This window comes from Nycticebus coucang, chromosome 22 (genome assembly GCF_027406575.1).
Source record: "Nycticebus coucang isolate mNycCou1 chromosome 22, mNycCou1.pri, whole genome shotgun sequence".
Lineage (NCBI taxonomy): Eukaryota > Metazoa > Chordata > Mammalia > Primates > Lorisidae > Nycticebus > Nycticebus coucang.
This window is the reverse complement of record NC_069801.1, coordinates 60,038,779-60,058,657: the sequence shown is the minus strand read 5'-3', so window position 1 is coordinate 60,058,657 and position 19,879 is coordinate 60,038,779. Positions and strand designations below refer to the sequence as shown.

Below are 19,879 nucleotides of genomic sequence, written 5' to 3'. Positions count from 1 at the left end.
GAAAAAAATTACAGTTTAAAAATGCCAAGTTCACGTGAGGTGGGATCTCACCTAATGTACACATTCTGAGGGTGTGTAACATGCCCCCTGGGTGAGGCGCTCTTCTACAAATGGAACTTTACCCAGGAAGTGAGAACAAAGTAACTTAAATATTGTATCCTCATATTAATTTGAATAAAGTTAAAAAAATAAAATAAAAATGCCAAATTCAGGGTGCCGCCTGTGGCTTAAGGAGTAGGGCGCTGGCCCCCTATGCTGGAGGTGGTGGGTTCCAACCCAGCCCCAGCCAAAAACGGCAAAAAAAAAAAAAAGCCAAATTCAGTTTTTGTAAATGATCACATTAACTGACAAAGTGAGTTTTTGATACTGCTACAAAAAGCTATTAAGAAAAACACTATTATTAAAGCAAAGTTAATTCTTAAGAAATTGTTAGTACTTCCAAAAGATATTTCACTATGGTTTCTCTTTGCCTTAAAAATGCATACTCTAATGCAGCAAGACCAGTAATTTCTGAGTATTTTTCCAGTGTAAAAGCTGTTAACAACCACTTTGTCTTTAATCAGAAAACATCACCATGCAACTCATTTGGGAATATTGGTTTTTGCTTAAGTTGGTAACAATAATTTGGTTTGTTACTACTCTAAGAGTAGAGTGCTTTGCTGTTTTAAACACACTTATTTTAAACTAGATAGAAAATAAATTAATGGAAAGAGAGAAATGGGAGTTTTAATGGAAAATGTTTATCAACATCAATGTGCATCATAATATCACCTCAATTTTTATGTTTTGGTATAAACACGATACTTTATAAAGTCAAACAAAAGTCAAACTTTTTCAGTCAAACTAAAATATACAAATGCATACTTGAAATGCATAATTTCAAGTAGTAAAATAAAAAATACATATTTTATTATGTTCACTTTGCCTTCCATGTTGAAAAAAGAAAATGAAAAGACAAGAACTGTAAGAAATGAAAAATATGAAAAAGTTCTCTTATCTCATTTTCTCCCTTCCTAAATCATTTTTCTGTCATATTCCTATTAAATTTACTCTTTTACAAGGCAGGTCAAGTAAACTAAACCTAGCTCATATGAAACCTTTTAATTTTTTGTTGTATTTTTACATTGTGAAAATAAAATTTCGACTTAATATGTCCATTTTCCTGAATAAAATTAACTGGAAGCAGCAATAGGTTACAATTTTGTCTGAGCTCAAGATAAGAATTCTCAAAAATGACTAGCATTGGTTTTACTTACCATAAAAGGATCATCTGTACCTATTGATAATAAGAAAGAGAGCTTCCCAACTATGTTTATTTCTTAAATAAGCTATCTTTTAAAAAAGTACTAAATATAGACATTAAAGCTTTGTAAATGTTTTAGCAATACTCAAGGACAAAAACAAATGCATAAGTTTAAAGGTAATGAGAAGTTAAATAAACTTACTTCAAAAATCCTATTAGTAGAACAGATCAGATTAGAAAGCTTAGTGGAAGGTAACAACACAGCTCATTTGATAAAACTTCTGAGAAATCCAAAAATACCATTTCTCTTTTAAAACAAAATCAAAGGAGCACTTGGACTAACAAGAAATAATGCACAATTTGGCTTGATCAAATACTTCATTAATTTTTTTTCTACCCCTAAGGGATTGCCTTTTTAAAGTCCTCTTCAAACAGAATATAACCTAATTGCTTGCCCAAGTCTACAGTTTGCAAAAGGATTTTTATTTCAACAGTGCCACCTAGTGGAGCAGTTAATACTTTCAACTGTTCACTTGATTTCACTTGTCTCAGGCTAACAAGATTCCCCAAATTCCCAACACTTCTAATAATACCCACATTCAAGAAAAAATTCTATGAAAGTATCATAATTTACGGGCTTGTCTTTTGATATGCTATCTATACTAAAAATCAGGCTATTTACAAAAATTATTATAACAGTTTAAATAAATGTACCTTGGTGATTTCTTCAGATGCTCGTTCAAAGTCCTGAACATTTCGACAGTAAAATCCTATTGTACAGCTCGGATCCATTTTTCGAAATGACATCTTTTTGGGAGAAGGGCAGTGGAATGTCTGTAATTTAAAAGTTCTTTAGGATTAATTTACCTTTATTTGATGAACTTAAGTATACACATAGAACATTATTTAAAATGTGCTATCTAGCTTTTTCACACAACTATAAACACGTTTTCTTCTCTTTCTTCTTCTTCTTCTTTTTTTTTTTTTATCGAGACAGTGTCTCAGTATATCACCCTCGGTAGAGTGCCATGGCATCATAGCTCATAGCAACCTCAAAATCTTGGGCTTAGGCGATTCTCTTGCCTCAGCCTCCCAAGTAGTGGGACTACAAGTGCCTGCCACAACACCTGGCTACTTTTTTTGTTGCAGTTGTCACTGTTGTTTAACTGACCCAGGCTAGGTTCAAACCTGCCAGCCTCAGTGCATGTGGCCGGCACTATAAACACGAGTGCTGAGCCTATAAACACATTTTCAAATGGTGTTTTCAGTCCATCCTACACCGGCGAGTCATTCCCACTCTAAAGCTGTAAAACACAACAGCCAACATTTTATATATTCAATTCACCAAATCTCTATCTTATGTGACACTCGTGTCTTTCTGTGAAAGAAAGGAAGTATGTCAAAAGTGATATGCATTTGCAACTCTTACAAAAGGAAAGAAAAACGTGCCACTGAAAAGACACGCCTTGGCTGTTACAGGTTTAGAATCCGGTTAGCCATTTCTGTGAAACTGCAGGTTGGTCTGTTTTGTTGGATTTTTTTTTTTAATGGTTATAACCTTTTAATAAGAACATCGATATTTCTAAAACAAATATACAGATTCATGTCAATATAGAATATTGAGAAGTCAACTTGAGGGTTTTAGCAATTGACACAATTATTACATACATAACTGCCAATTTTTCAACTTTCCCTTCTAAGTGCTACATACTTACTTATTCCCAGGGCACAGGATGGAATAGGTGAAAACTGCTCTATTCCAGTCCTTGCTCTGCTCACCAGGGCTTCTGACCCTTTAATTCTCTTTTCTTCAGCGGCCACAGTGTCACAGATTTAATGGGCTGCCTTAGAATGCTCTGCTTTTTCTACTCTTGCTAATGGGATTTGGCTATTAGTAGAGTTCAGCATCTTTAAGGAATACACAAAAGTAGGAAAAGGGCAGAACACAAAGCTAACCATTCCAATCCTTTTGTTCTTTACCATCATGCTTTGGTACTGCAGCTATTTTTTTTAATGGTTGAATGCTTAGAAATCCTGTCCTTAAAAATCACTGATGCTTGGGCCAGGGAGGCTGAGGCAAGAGAATCGCGTAAGCCCAAGAGTTAGAGGTTGCTGTGAGCCGTGTGACGCCACGGCACTCTACCTGAGGGTGGTACAGTGAGACTCTGTCTCTACAAAAAAAAAAAAAGAAAGAAAAAAAAATCTTTAAGAATTTGTTGTGTAAAAAAGTTTGTGTTAAAAAGAGAGAAATGATGCCATATATTCCTATTTGTTTATATTTCCCTAAATAAAATCTATAAGGATCTATAAAAATTAACAAGTGTAGGGGAGAGGAAGTGAACGAAGCAGACGGAACACAGGTGTGGGGATTCTTTACTGGGTATTTCATATTTTTGAATTAAAGAGTAAGCTCCATTCAGAAATAATCTAGGCTAGATTTGAACTCATAAACTTAAAATTTCCCTGTATTCACTGCCTAAAACTAAGGGATTTTAACTTGATACTATTAAAATGTGGAACAATCAATGGTCACATTTGTTATGTTCATGGTGAATCAATCAGAGTCACTTTTCCTTTTCTCTGTAGTCACCCAATTAGCATCCCATATCATCAACAGAGGATATGCAAAATGCACACTTAGTGGCGTTTTTTCTTTGAATAATTTAATTATATATTAGATTTAAATCCAATATGTCAATAAATACAGACCAAACAAATGAGTTTGCACAACTATCGCTTCTACAAAATGCTTAGCTAACACTTACTGTGTACAGTGAGAGCCCCCTCCAGGGGGCTAGTCAACACAAGGACGGTCTTAGTGGGAGTTTTCCTAACATTGTTTCACCTGTTACACTTGCAAAGATGTATTAAAAACAGATCAGGGAAGACACAGAAAAGCTAATTAAACCTGTGAGCTAACAATATACAGGAGTATATTAGGGAGGAAGGCACAATTCTATGTCATATTTCTAAAAAACTACGTTACAGTGTCTACAAATATCCACTTGGCCAACTCGTTAACAAGGAATGTTTCCTTAGTTTTTAATATTTGGGGATGAGAAGGAGGGCCAAAAAGTTTGTACACCGTCCAATAATACCATTTTTTAACTCATCTATAAGGGAAACGTTTTCATGTAGGAACCAATAACACTAACCCAGAAAATTCTTATTGCTATTTCATTGTATTGCCTCAGTCATTATAAATAATAATGTCACACACTAAATGGTGATCCATTCTTGTTTTTATATCTATAAGGAATTTTAAATGTATTCATAAAACACATATATAGACATCTATCTGATCACTGAAAACTGAATAATACTGGGTATTACTACATGAGTAATAGGATTCACAGAATTCGTAAGTTTATATCATTTAAACTTAAAATTATATATTTTTTTCACTCAAGAAGATTCTAAAGTCAAACCAATGCAAATTTATAATTCAGAATCTTTTTTTTTTAATTGGAAAACAAGTTATACTTTCAAATATTTTCTTTTTTTTTTTTTTGTAGAGACAGAGTCTCACTGTACCGCCCTTGGTAGAGTGCCGTGGCCTCACACGGCTCACAGCAAACTCCAGCTCTTGGGCTTATGTGATTCTCTTGCCTCAGCCTCCCGAGCAGCTGGGACTACAGGCGCCCGCCACAACGCCCGGCTATTTTTTTTGTTGTTGTTGCAGTTTGGCCGGGGCTGGGTTTGAACCCGCCACCCTCGGCATACGGGGCTGGTGCCCTACTCACTGAGCCACAGGCGCCGCCCACTTTCAAATATTTTCCCAAGTGATATTATAAGACTTTGCTCAGTTTGTGATCATTCTTTGAGCATTGAGTTTGTGATTTTTTTAATTTTGAAAATTCTAAACATGAGTAAAGAGTAGCAGCTTCTACTTCACATGCCCATGTTAGGAAATATTCGCTAGATACACTTCTGTAACTCTGATTCATGTTTCTGGGAAAACTGGACAGGGAGAGCAAATTCCCATTTATTTCATTTTTCAATACATTTATTTATTCATTGCCTCAATCGTTATTCAGCACTTACTAAATGTCATGCACTGTTTTACGGTTATTATTTTGAGTAGTGGATGCTACTACCCAAACATATAAACAAATCTAAAACAAAAACTTTTAGGTGTCGCTATGGTACTTTGGTGATTTAGATGAAGCTTCCTAAGATAATTAGAGAATATCCTTACTACAAGTACCTCCTACTAACTGCAACTGACGTGTGCAGTTCCCACAGGGAATGTCTTTCCCTGATAAAGTTGCTCCTCCATCTGGATACCCATAGCACATAATTCTAACAGCTTTAATGCCACTACTTCTAAATTTCCTGGGATGGATTAAAATCGTCACCTCCTAAAATCTGAAACTTGGAATTGGAGATCCAGAAATCAGAACAGACTAACATGTTTACTAATAAAACTTTTCTTACCTTTTAGAATTTGTTTTTAAGAGTTATAAGTTGTTATTCCAAAAGTGCATTATGAAGAACATGAGTGAACGGTCTCTGGTTTAGGAAACATTTATTTCCTAGGCCTCTCATCCCAAGACTAAAACTCTTCCTGTCCTAACCACTATAATGGGAACCTCACTGCTAAAAACATCTGAGTTATTCTTCTCATTCCCTTCTAATGTCAAGTTGTCTTTTTCTGACCTTTTTTTTTTTAAGGTTGTACGCGCTGCTGTTCTTGAACCCCATTCTCTGTATGATGATTGCAGAGTGTGAACAAACGCACACATTGTAATAGGCCCTGCGCTGAACCATGTGCTCCACTCCTCCGTCCGGGCCAAGGACTTCCCTGGCATACCTTCATTACTTAACTCAGGATCTAAATACAACCAGCTACGTTCACTTCATAATAAATTAAAAATTCATGACAATAGTTAAAGATGAGGAAGATTCTCTTAAAAGGATAGAAATTCGATTGTGTATACTAATATAAATGTCACAAGAATTAAAAATTAATACACATATAATCAAAGCACTTGGAAACATAGAGAAGAAAAGAGTTCAACAGAGGACTTTAAAGAACTTAGGACAGGGCCTTACGGCTAGAAAGAGCTCAATAAATGATAGTTTAAAAAAAAAGGAATGAGTGGGCAGCGCCTGTGGCTTAAGGAGTAGGGCGCTGGCCCCCTATGCCGGGGGTGGCGGGTTCAGGCCTGGCCCTGGCCAAAACTGCAAAAAAAAAAGAAAAGGAATGAGTAAGTCTGACTTGGTTTTAATATGTTAGAAGTTCAACTCTAGAAATGGAGGAATTCAACACTATAGGAACAACAAAAGATATAATCGGTTTAAGTCTCTTCTTGAATCTTCAATATTCTGACATCATCATACTTTCCTTTTTTTTTTTTTGAGAAAGAATCTCATTATGTCACCCTGGGTAGGGTGCCGTGACGTCACAGCTCATAGCAACCTCAAACTCTTGGGCCTAAGTGATTCTTTTGCCTCAGCCTCCCAAAGAGCTGGGACTACAGGCGCCCACCACAACGCCCAGCTTTTTTGTTGCAGTTGTCTTTGTTGTCTAGCTGGCCTGGGCCGGGTTCGAACCCGCCAGCCTGGGAGTGTGAGGCCGGTGCCTATCCTACTTTCTTAAAATTTCACAATCCCATTGGTTTTAGGACACTCAATAAAATATCAGGACTACCAGTAATTATTTACACAGACTTGACAGAAGATCTAAGATTTCAATGTCTCCAACCATTAAGCAAAAGAAGTATTGCTCAAAAAAGTTGCCTAAAAAAAATGATTTTAATAACTGAAGCATTAAGTGTGGTTTTAGAATGTGCATATAATTTATTACATCAATCAAGTGCAAAATTTCCCTAGCATATAAATATACAACCAGGCCAGGTACAGTTCACACCTATAATCCTAGCACTCTAGGTGGGAGGATTGCTTGAGCTCAGGAGTTCAAGACCAGCCTGAGGAAGAATGAGACCCTGGATCTCCTAAAAATAGAAAAACCTAGCTGGGCATTGTGGCACATACCTGTAGTCCCAGCTACTGGGGAGGCTGAGGCAAGAGGATTGCCTGAGCCCAGGAGATTAAGGTTGCTGTGAGCTGTGATGATGCCACCGTATTCTACCTAGAGTGACAAAGTGAGATTCTGTCTCAAAAAAATATATATATAAATATATATATATTATTTTTTATATGTGTATGTACATACATATATATATGCACAGTATGTGTGTGTTAATTTAGTTAATATCACCATTAATTTTCCCATAAAAGTATAATATAAAAATTACAGTAAGTTATTTATCTTGGTAGAGGATAAAATTTTTACTTTCTGCTTTTGGTCATAACTTTATAATACTTCAAGTGGAATACCCCATGTTAGCAGCCATCCTTGATTTGCTTGATTGTATATGCGTGTGTGTATATATACAAAGATCAATGAATTACTGTAATTTTTATATTATACTTGTATGGGAAAAATGGTGTTATTAACTAAATAATCTGAGATAAATTCCTGCATTGAAGAAAAACAAAAAGTTTTTAGTAAGAATTACCCAGACAGTTCAAAATATTTTATCAGAATCTCAAGAAATGAAATATCTAAACCCACTCTATTAGCATTCCAATATATAAGGTATAAATGTTTCTGTGCATTACCCAATTTCACCATTTTACTTTACGAAGTAAAATCTTCTTTCTTCATTTGAAGTTATTTTCTGTTTTTTTGTTTTTTAGAGATGAGAAGCATTCTGTAATTCCTTCCATAGTGTCATTCAACTGGCAAATATTTATTAAGTTTTACATGAAAGGTACCAGCTTTGTTACCACAGGCTGGAGTATTGGTATAATCATAGCTCGCCATAAACCTAAACTCCTGAACTCAAAATAATCTACCTGTCTCAGCCTCCCAAGTAGCAGGGACTATAGGTGTGCGGCACCATGCACGCCCAGCTAATTTTTCTTATTTTTTTGTAGAGAACAGGGTCTCCTATGTTGCCCAGGCTGGTCTCAAACTCCTTGGCCCCAAGCAATCAATTCTACCTTAGCCTCCCAAAGTGCTGAAATTACAGGTATAAACCACCACTCCTGGCTGAGATGTTTATATTTTAATTGAGGTAATAGTTGACAGAGGATGCTAGGATGTTTATAATGCATCATTCTGAATCATATTTTAATCCTGCAATTTATCAATTTTCATAATCTACCTCTTAAATGCTACTAGGTATTAATATTAGCTAGCAAGCTATTACTAAAAGTACTTAACTACGTTTCTAACTTCCACTCAAGTGATCAAAATTATTTTTCTGTAAAATAATTTCAGTCTGTAAAACCATCAGCTGCAAAACAACCAAACCACATAAGAATTACATGTTTCACTAGTGTAGCCTCAAATTTTTCTGAATTAAGATATTGGCTCACAAAATAACCTACATAAAGGAAAAGAAGAGGTTAAGAAATAAAAGCTGAAACAATGTTAGGGACACAACGAAACTCCTGAAAGCTTTGTAATTAAAGCCAAATAATTTAGCAGTCTCAAGAAGTCACTTTGTCCCTCCAACCAAGTCTATCACCTTCTCTTTTTCTTCTTGTTTTTTTTTTTTTTTAAACAGGCCTAACATTTGAAATTCTTCAGTACTGTTTAGCTGTCTTTACACAAAATTACGTGGAGACTTCATTTATTTTAGTATAGCTAGGGTATCTAACAAGTTAGAGACAAAGATAAATGGAGAAAAAGTATATCATGAATTAAAATTCAGCAACAAAGTACTTAACTTTGACTACTTATGTTAATTATGGTTTTATAGATCAGTAAAATATTGATTATTAAACTTGCAATTGTAATACTATTAAAGCATTAACTACCCAGCACATCTCTAAATGATTTGCTTTTTCAGTAAGAAAACAGTACCAGCTCTTAATCCATAGTACCTCGAGAGGGAAATCCTTTACGCTGACATCTACAAAAGGTTGGCAGTAATGAGGATCCATGTAAATCAGACTGTCATCTACAAGGACAGAACAGAAGACAAGTAATTCAAAAAACACATTATTATTATACTGCTTACGGTCCAATTTCTACGTAGAACAGCTGAAAAAAATCTGGGAGTAACAGCTTGCCAGACTGATATTCATTGACTGAAACATAGGTTTGCACAGGATAGATTAACTTCTGCATAATCAAATATGCTTGTATAAGCAGAATTTTTATAAAGTGATGAGACTGTCATTTAATTTTTGGTGATAAAATTACTTCCATAAACACACAATTATTTTCTACAGTTTGCATATGAAAAATGTATTGCACTTCTTTATCCTGACAGGAAGAACATACTGCTTGTCATTTTATCATCAACGAGCACCACTAAAACTGGGAAGAGTAAATATGTAAATAGCAACTGCCAGAATGTGGCAGCAATGTCTTCTGAAGTTTAGTGAAACCAATAAATTATGCCTTGTTTATGCAATACCGGAAATTAAACGTACATTTTACAGGGTCTAATTATGTTGTGGACCAAGGACAAACGACCAGCCATCGCAGGACTGATGAATGTACAAGGTACTCGCTCTGCTCTTTTAATCATCCTGTTTCTAGATGATCTCATATTAATTTTCTGACTTTTAAAAGAAAGCAACGACGAAATATATTTTACTAAATTACTAACCTTGAAATCCAGCAAAGTAATATGACTGTTTAGGTTTGCCACCAATAATACCCACACAATATTCAAGGCTTAAAATACCCTGCCAAAAAAAAAAAAAATTTAATACAGATTTAGGGTCAAGATACAAATAGCAATTATTCAAAACAGCCAGATTTGTATTAACAATATTACCAGTTCCCAAACTTTCCACCACGTTATCACTTTTAATACATTTGCCCCCATGTAAAGAAATCCTTTTGTTTTCCAAACTGCCTTCCCTTTTCTTTAAATCACTCAACATTAACATGACTAAAGTCAAATATTTTGATTAGCACATCGCTCAAGAACACTCAACAACTACTATGTGCTAGATACAGATAATCAGCTTTTTTGAAATGCTAAAAATAATTTTGTTTTCATTAATAATTTTAATAATAAAGTTAATAATTTTTATTATTACTATTTTCACTGACGCTTGAATCGTAGAATCTCAAACCAAAGCCGCTTTTCTTTCTTTTGCAGTTTTTTGGCTGGGGCTGGGTTTGAACCCACCACCTCCACCATATGGAGCCAGCACCCTCCTCCTTGGAGCCACAGGCGCTGCCCTGAAGCCACTTTTCTAATCAATGGCAATGACCTGACAAATCTTTTATGCTACTTTATTTGGAATAAATGTAAAGAGTAATGAAAACAATTTAATGCAAGGAAAAGTAATTATTATTACTGTATAAAAGTTGATTTATTTTATTAATCATAAATTATCAGGGACAGCACAATAAATTACTTAGTATGCCCCTCACCATCTATTCTAAGCCAAATTCCATTTAAGTTGAGCCAAATAACTCTAAATTATATCTTTTATAAAAACATGCCCAATGGAGTCAATTAAAAATATTCAATAAAATCAATTAGTCATCGATAGTTCCTGCATTAATTTTGGCATACCTTATAAAAAAAACAATAATAAGGTTGTATGTTATAAACACCCCCAAAGTATTAAATACTCAGTTAAACTTTCCTTCCCTCAAATGAGAAAATGTTTTGAAATCTAAAAGATATAAAAATAAAGACTATATGGATACACGTTCCTTTTCCTTTAACAAGCAACCAAATCACAGAGATTTTTTATCTTGTCTTAAAAACAGTATGTAGTCATTGTAAAAAACATACAGGAAAAATAGAAAAAAGTAAAAATTTCCAAATTCTAACACCCACAGCTCATAATGATTAATACTTGGGGGAACATCTTCTTGACATCTGCATTACATATATTCACATACTGCTTTCTACAATTTTATATATGTGGCATCCCACAATACATAGAACCCTCTAATGTGGTTTGAATGTTTTTGTCCCCTGCAAAGTTCACATTTTAGAAAGTTAATTCCCAGTGGGACAGTGTTGCTAGCAGGAGCTCTTGGAGTGGTGCTGAGGTCAGGAGGGCGCACCCCGTGACGGGAGCGACGCCTGGACGGCTCCTCTCTCCCCCGCTCTTCTGCCTTGTGCGGACACAGCATGGGAAGGCACAGCAAGAAAGGTGGCGTCGTGGAAATGAAAAGCAAAAATAATTCTTTCAAGCAGCAATAAGACCTGGAAATAATGCCGCTGAAGCAACTTACAAAGTAGCTGATATGCTGGGAGGGAAAGGGAAGCCATTCAGTGATGCAGAAATTGTGAAAGGACACACTGTCCAAGCTGTAGATGCTCAGACCCCAGTAACGTTTCAAAGTACAAACAACTGCCTCTTTCAAGAAGGACCATAACGGATCGGCAACCTGAATCAGCCTTCAACTTAACAGAACAATTTCATGCAATACTTCAAAATATACACTTCAATTTTCTTCAGTCGTTTTGGATGAATCAACAGATACTCCTGACTCAATGCAGGGTTTATACTTCATTAGCCCTCACAGATTTTCTTTGCTGTAGAGTTAGTTACTCGCTTTGGGCACTTCTGTGAAAAGAACTCAGGGAACAGGTATCTTCAACAACTTTCAAGATGAATGCTGTAAAATTGGACTGAACTTGGTGAACTTAGTTAAGTACGTGTACAGACTGGGCACCTTCCGTGACAGGAAAACATGAAGAGTTTATTGCACAGATTTAAAAAAAGTATTAACAGATCCAGATGTTCTCCTTTCTGTTCACTGTATCCTGCATCAGCAAAATCTCTGTGCTAAAGCTACTATTTTAAGTGACACTTTGCAACAAGTTTTAAGCATGGTGAATCATAGTCATGCATTTGGACACTGCCAGTTTCCTACAATGCTAACGTTGAACAACCAGGTGCTCAGTGTGGATCTGCAGTATCATTCTCAAGTGCATTGGTTATTACAGGCAGAGGTGCGAGCCAAAATTTTACCTCTGCAAGAACAGATAGTTAAATTTTATGAAGAACAGAATCAGCAACATGAATTATTAAAAGAATTCTACAGGAATACAAAATTTCTGTGTGATATGTCAAATCAAAATGACTTAAGTATTTCTTTGCAAAATAAAACTACGTCTATATGAGATATGTGGCAAAAAAAAAAAAAAAAAAACTAACAAAACACTTCTCAAAAGGACATTTCAAATAAACATTTCCCCAATTAGCAAAGGTGACCAATGAGCAGGATGATACACATCTGTATAGACCTCTTCACTGGTGAACACAGTGAAAGGGGCACGGACTTTGAGAATCAGGATGTCACACTCAAATTAGCCTGCCGGCCTCACCTGGTTGATATCACCAAGGAACCTAAAGAACTACAGATGGAACCAAGTGAGCTCGCAGTAGATGACATTGTAAAGCCGTTGTCTGAGGCTAAGAAAGATGAAACTGAAGTATGAAAGGTCAGCAGCACACCCACGCTGTCGGCAACACACCCCCCAAAATGTTTTCTTGCTTTTTCAACCACTTACTGCTGCCAATCTACAGTCCCCTTCCCAACCTAGATCAAGGTGCCCTTCAGGACCTCCATGCTGCAGCCAAATGTTCAAACGCTTTCCAACAGAAAGCAGATACAACAAAGTCAGTAAAAGATTAGTAACTTTAAAATTAAAGTTGCTTTCATTTTTTGAGATTAAGTACATAGTAGTTAGATTTTTACAAAATAATGTACATTTTTAAGTATATCTAATTGAAGTTTTTTTATTTTTTTATTAAATCATAGCTGTGTACATTAATAATTGAAGTTTCTTGAATGCAGCCTTATTTGATTATAACTAAATCAATGTGGCCTTCCAACGTGAAAAGGTTCCCCACTTCTGATCTAGACTTTATTTGAACATTACTATATTGCATAACATTCCAAAGAAGAATTCCATTTCTGGTATTAAAATGAGACTACTAAAAATTAAATAATTTTATTAAAACTATGAAAATAACATTAAAAACTACCATGTTGATCAGAAATTAAGTATTTCAAAGGTATTTTATCAAAACCGAATGTCTTGGTTGCTAAAACAAGATGGCATCGCTAGACAGGTTCTGCTGGAGCTTTGTATAACTGCAACTAAAGCAAGGTGGCTTCCACAATGAAAAGTTTGTTTCAATAATTAATTCTGAAATAGACAGATTTTAAACCGGTTAACATGAAGAAAACAAAGTTAGAACGCTTCCCCTATACCATCTTCATTATTTCTATCTAAATAAATAATCTGAAATCATGATGGCACAGCAAACAAATTATGAGATAATATACCAGTAATAGAAAGTTTACTTCAATAATTAATTCAAGATAGTGTTAATTACAAATAAAAATAACAGAACTGCAACCATATTACAGATTGTGATTGTTGCTGCATCCATGTCCCTGACCTTAGCCCCAAAGGTCAAAAGGCTTTTCTATCTATCCTAGAACACTGTTCTTCAACTCACACTTGATCTTACAATACTGAAATTTAACATCTCTAATGTCAAACTTCACAATGTATGACTATAAAATCACCACCACTCATTTAACACAAAAAAGACTGCAATCCTTCCGTATTTTTCATGTTAGCCAGTATTGCCTTTAAAAATCAGCTGTTTCTGTCCTACCTTTACAAACTCTAAGTAGTCAGCGTTGCTTCTTTCCCCACCAAGTCTAACTGGAACCAGAATAATAACAGCTTTGTCTTCTGCATTACCAGAGGTCCTGGAAGCACTCTGCTTATCAATTACATCAGAACTGTAAACTGGGAAAGACATAATGAATATTATTAAATTTTACAAAAGCGATTTTCAGGAATATTTTTACCCTAATCCCACCCCCACCTACTGGCCAGTCATCTGATCCCTGACATCATTATCAAGGTCTTAACAAGTTAAAGACACCTCTGTCTTTTATGTATTCAATAGATACTTATTCAGTTGCTAACACATGGCACTGGAGCTTCAGCAACAGTACGCAGAACAGAAAAATTCCTGTCCTCCTTGAGCGGATTCTCTAACAGGAAGAACACACAATATATAAGTGAAATATAAGATATGTTGAGATGGTGATGGGTGCCTTGAAGAAAAACAGAGGGAGAACTGTAGAACAGAAATGCTGAAGGGAAAGGCAACTTAAAATAAGGTGGTCAGAGAAGGTCTCATGAGAACGCAACGTTTGCGTCAAGACTAAAGGAAAGAAGCCAAGTCATGCAGACACCCGGAGGAAAAGCATTCCAAGGAGAAGATGAACAAGTGCAAATGCCCCGGGGTAGAAACGTAACCAGCATGCTCCTGGAACAAGAGGCCAGGGCCTCCCTCGGGAGAGAAGTAAGAAAGGGGCCCAGTAAGAAAGTCTATTGCTGACTCCCTGTATCCTCAAAGAGATGATTATAGGCAGATCCCACCAGCCAGAGATGTCTGGAGTCTTATCTCCCCAGACTCACCGTGCCCAGTTGCAGGGAAGCTGTTACTTGGCCACCATCTTTAATCCAATCCAAAGGTCAATAAAATAGATAAACCGGCAGCAGGAACGGATGAGGAGATGAATGAGGACAGTCGGCGGGAACGCCTGGAAGCCGTTACAAAGAGCAGGCTCTGTGTGAGAGGGGGGCCACTAAAGAGTGTGCCAGGAACACCCCAGCCCGACTCGCTCGAACAGTCTCATTCCCGTGTTGATAACAGATGGCGGGAGGCAAGGGCTGAAGCACAGAGAATAGTGAGAAAGCCTTCCAGCCATCCAGCAAGATGATGATGGTGGCTGGAACATAGCAGTGACCATGAAGTCAGGGAACGGTCACCGGATGGTCACGGAAAGATGGAATAAAGGGATTGGTTCATGTATCTGAAAATAAAGGACTCGCCATTAAATGCAACACCTAAGAGAAAAATGGAGTCCTCGGTGATTGGAAGGGTTGGGATGTAAGAAAGCTGCCGGTGACAAAGATATGGAGGACTGGGAGAGGGAAAAGTATGCGAGGGAGAGGGAAAGATGAGAGATGACTGTCGGGTCAAACAGAGAGGCTGACAGTCAGGGACGTGAAGAGTGGGGTCTGGGAAGAAGACCGGGACTGACCTGTGCGTCTGGGAACTTCACACTAATAGTAATAAAGCCATGAGAATGGGCGGATTCAAAGTAGAGTAGACAGAAAAAGACGGAATCTAAAGACTGAGCACTGAAACAGCAGCACTTTTAAGAGGTGGACAAGGAGATGGACGAAAAGCACAGAGGGCTGAGAAACCAAGTCAGGAAACGTGACGAGGAGGAGGGGAGGAGGAGGAGCAGGCGGTCGCCTGTGCCAAGTGCTGCTGACATCCGTGAAGGAGGACTACGGAGCGGCCGCAGGTTCAGAAAGATTAAATGAGTGGTAAGAACACTCTGGTAGCGTGGCAGACATGACAGCCTAAGTGCAATAGTTCAGGAGAAAACAGGAGGATTTGGTGAAAGCAGAAATACACAAAATTGTATTTTGTTTTGCTCAAAATAGTTTTATTCAGAACTTATTTTACACCCACATTTCCTATCAGTTTAAACAAGCTCTTCTGACCTTCCCAGGAGAGCTGCCCAGGAAACTTTGCCACTTTTGTCCCAGTCCTTTCCTTTAAATTTATCCTTTAATTTCCTCCAAATTTAGACTGAGCTATCAAATTCTTCTGTTCACCAGCTTCAATATCTCCCATAATCTGTCTAAACCAAAGTACGAAAATGCCACAATAGTTCTCCCTTCTCAAGATACAGATAGCATCATTACCCTTCATCATCCTTCAATGCACATTTATTGAGGACTGGCTATTTATTAATGTAGGGAGGTATGAAAATATAAGATCCTAACTTCAAAGAGTGTCTAGCTCAATCATTCCAGTGTTTTTCCTCCATTCCCAACATATGTAAGGGCTCTGACGCAGTCCACTTCTGTAACAGAGGCCCGTCATAGCAGCAATTCTTAACCAATGATTCCGATAACTTTCCTCTACCCCTGCTTCCTTAACATCACTGATCTACGGGGAGAAACAGATAATCACACAGTGATATCACAAGTGAATTACAAGCACCATATTTAATAGAAGTATTTCAAAATGTTACAGAGCACAAAAGAAAAATAAACTAATTGTGCCCAATTGGAGTTCAGAAAGATTTCACCAAAGGTGTAGGCTTTGAGTGTGTTACTGAAGAATAATTAAGACTTAACAGGAAGCATTGTAAGGACAAAGGGTGTTCCAAGGGGGGGGCGGGGGGCAGGGAATAACAGCAGCTTGTCCAAGGAATAGCCTAAAGGTTGACAGTACTTTAGGGTACTGGGTATGGAAGACAGTGTTGAGAGTTAACACCAGAAATGTGGGTCAAGACAAATTATAAAGGGATTCACGCGTTTTATACACGTATGGCAAGATAATTTGGAAATAGAGTTAATGGACAGTTTTTGGTTTTTAAATAAAGAGACATGATTAATTTCTCTTGATCAGACAGATCATAAGTTAGAGATAAGGATTTAATCTAAATTAATGAGACTGAAGAAGAGAAAACAGGTTTCAGGAACATTTTTAAAAGCACAATGGGTAAGCTTTTGTTGACTGGCGAGATATAAGGAATGAAAAAGCTGTCAAGAATGAGTGGGTTCTACCTGGAGTGACAGGACCAAAAAAGGTAGTTTTAAAAGTCCTCGTGTACAACGCACAGTCTTAAATGTTTAAAGCTATGAAAATTGATGGAATTACAAAAAAAGAGAACACAGAACAAGAAAAAGAGAAAATAAATGGAAAATGAAACCTTTAAAATACTAATGAAGGCAGAAGGAAAAAACATCGTTGATAGAATCTGATTTCATTTAGTTCCTAATACCACAGGCTGTCAAAACTACATAAATCCTCCCTGTAGAAGATATCATTAAAAGATGACAAAATACAACCAAAATTTTCAGAACTACTTCAAATTACACAAACTAATTATAGACAAGAAACTGTGGTGTTTGTTGTTTAATTATGTGCAACAATTAAAGACCAATAAAACACAAAAGGCAAATTCATAAGTTTATTAAGCACATCCTTAGGCTTAATTAGAAATTAATTAATTAATTGGCACATTTTATTTGCAAGGCTTTCTACCTGGAAAACAAATGTAATAACTTAACTGTAAAACTTACATACTTATCTGAAAATTTATAACATTCATTTTCATGTGGCTATAATTATGGCTCTCAGTGTTTCTTTAAAAGGGAATCAGTCTTAACAAAAGGACAATCAAAAATGCGTGTGTATTTGGAAACCATTCCTTACACACTACAAACACTAGTTGGTTATCAGAGTAGCCTGAAGCACTTTGCAGATACTCTTATATTAAACATTATTGAAGTGTATTTAACTGTTCTAAAACATGAACATATCTCAACTACTTATAAAATAGCAATTCTATAAAAAATAAACTTAGCATGAAATAGCTTACTTGTTGGCACTTCTTTTTTATTCAGAAATTAGGTCTCTATTTACCCCCAACAAAATTTCAGAATTACTACAGGTTGAGCATCCCCAATTTAAAGTCCAAAATCTGAACCCTGAAATGCTCCAAAATCTGAAACTTTTTGAGCACTGATATAATGCCACAAGTGGAAAATTCCACACCTGACCTCAAGTGACAGGTCATAGCCAAAATAGAGTCAAATTAATTATGTATATGTAAACATTCCAAAGTCAAAAAAAATCTGAAATCTATCACTGGCCCCAAGCATTTCAGATAAGGAATCCTCAACCTGCATATATGTTAATCGTCAAACAGAAGACCTAAAACAATGAAACAAAGCAATAGCTATATCATTATTAGACGACTTACTGAAGATTAGTTAGAAATACATTCTGTTCCTTAGAATATAAACAAGAACTTTCTTTCCTTAAAACACATCCACCAATGAAATGGCATCTGGGATATATCCAGATACCTTTTAAATTTTCCTATCTCTTTTAAAGTAGTCATTTGAAGTGCTAGAATTTTCTTTGAGGATTTATTTTAATATTGTAACTAACAACTCATCATATTCATTCAATCAAAAATACTGAAAAAACCTATGTGACATGGTCCCCACCGTTATAGTCATTTACAGTGTAACTGAGAAGATAGGAAAAGTATGACCACAGGAAACATAAAGTTGAGAACCGCAAACATTCTTACCTGTACAATCTTGGGCAACATAAATCGTTAGTCCTTGTAAATCAGGATGTTTTGCTTCTTCAACTGCTTTTCTAAGGAAATAATAAATATCATCTTTCAAAATCCTAACTAACATTTCCTGTGGGTAACTTAAGTATTATTTTAAGAGGGGGGAAAAAGCCATCGTTTTCCTGATTTTCCTATTTAAATTATAGTATCTGTTGTCTAAAACTATCATCCAAACAGTATCAGCTATCAGGTTAATTTTTTCAAAGTCGAATATTACATGAAATTACTGAAAGAACAGTAAAACGTAAGTTATAAAATATGTTTTTGAAAGTCTTAGATATAAGCTAAAAAAAAAAAAAGCTTTTTCTCAAGCACACACCCGGCTATCTCAAACCTTCTCTAAGCAGCAGAGGGTTCAAGGTCTGTCCTACTAATTTACACTACTGACCAGCGGTGGATCACCGTGCTTGTCCTCTGGTGCACTTATGAAGGTTTTTGTCTTTATACAACAGCATGCCTTTTCTCCTCAAAAACCTCTATGAAGCTGAACAAATAAATTTCCTAATTTCAAGTCTTGAAATTCTGTTAAGTAAAACTGCAAATTAAGAACTATTTCTGAGAATGTTTCAATGGGGCATACTATGTTTAAAAAAAAAAAAAAAAGACAATAACAGTATCCCTAAAAGAAGATCCTGCAAATTGTGGAAATACAAGTATTTTTTTATTTAATTGTATCTTCACATATAATTCTGAACTTAAAATGCCTTATTATTCATGTTCCTGTGTGCTAGTATAGAAGGACTGGCAAACTATGGCCCATAGGCCAATACAATCTGTCGCCCATTTTTGTACTATCTGCAATCTAAAAATAGTTCTGATAGGTTTAAGGGTCTGAAGGAAAAAAAAAAAGAGAGAAGAAAAATGGGCAACAGATACCTTATGAGGCCTGCAAAGCTTAAAATACTTATTATTTGTCACTCTACAGAAAAAGTATGTTGTCCCCTGAGATAGACAATCTTGAAGGTTAGAAACTATGCTTTTATGATTATGCTTTCATAAATGTCATACCCAGGGCGGCGCCTGTGGCTCAAAGGAATAGGGCACCGGCCCCATATACCAGAGGCAGTGGGTTCAAACCCAACCCCGGCCAAAAACTGCAAACAAAAAAAAGTCATATCAAACTGGAATTGATATTAACAATCCATGTCTGATTGCAAAAGGGACTTTACCAAACAAATGCAATCGGTGTAACCTGGCTTATTGTACCCTCAATGAATCCCCAACAATAAAAAAAAAAAAAAAAAATTAAAGAAAAGATATTAACAATCCAATTAATAACATTAGGCAAATACTTTTTCAAATGTATGTAGCTGACCTATACAATAAAAATGCACATTTATTAATATGCAAACATGCTTTGTAATAATTTCAAATTTATATTACTTTAAATGGAGTATATTTACCACAACATATTATACTTA

General features: G+C 36.0%; 1 protein-coding gene across 13 annotated transcripts in view; it reads right to left on the bottom strand.

Moving 5' to 3' along the window:
• Nucleotides 1-19,879, bottom strand: part of ATG4C (autophagy related 4C cysteine peptidase) — a 150,721-nt gene that overhangs the window by 81,478 nt on the left and 49,364 nt on the right. For 10 of the 13 annotated variants that reach the window (XM_053575953.1, XM_053575951.1, XM_053575957.1 and 7 more), the window contains 5 exons: nt 18,411-18,481; nt 13,880-14,016; nt 9,877-9,955; nt 9,143-9,219; nt 1,958-2,077 (listed from right to left, as the gene is read on the bottom strand). In XM_053575953.1, the coding sequence (XP_053431928.1) occupies nt 1,958-2,077; nt 9,143-9,219; nt 9,877-9,955; nt 13,880-14,016; nt 18,411-18,481 (484 nt within the window). Of the gene's footprint in view, nt 1-1,957; nt 2,078-7,240; nt 7,338-9,142; nt 9,220-9,876; nt 9,956-13,879; nt 14,017-18,410; nt 18,482-19,879 lie in introns of all 13 variants that reach the window. The other 3 variants (XM_053575956.1, XM_053575955.1, XM_053575954.1) reach the window with 1 other exon arrangement.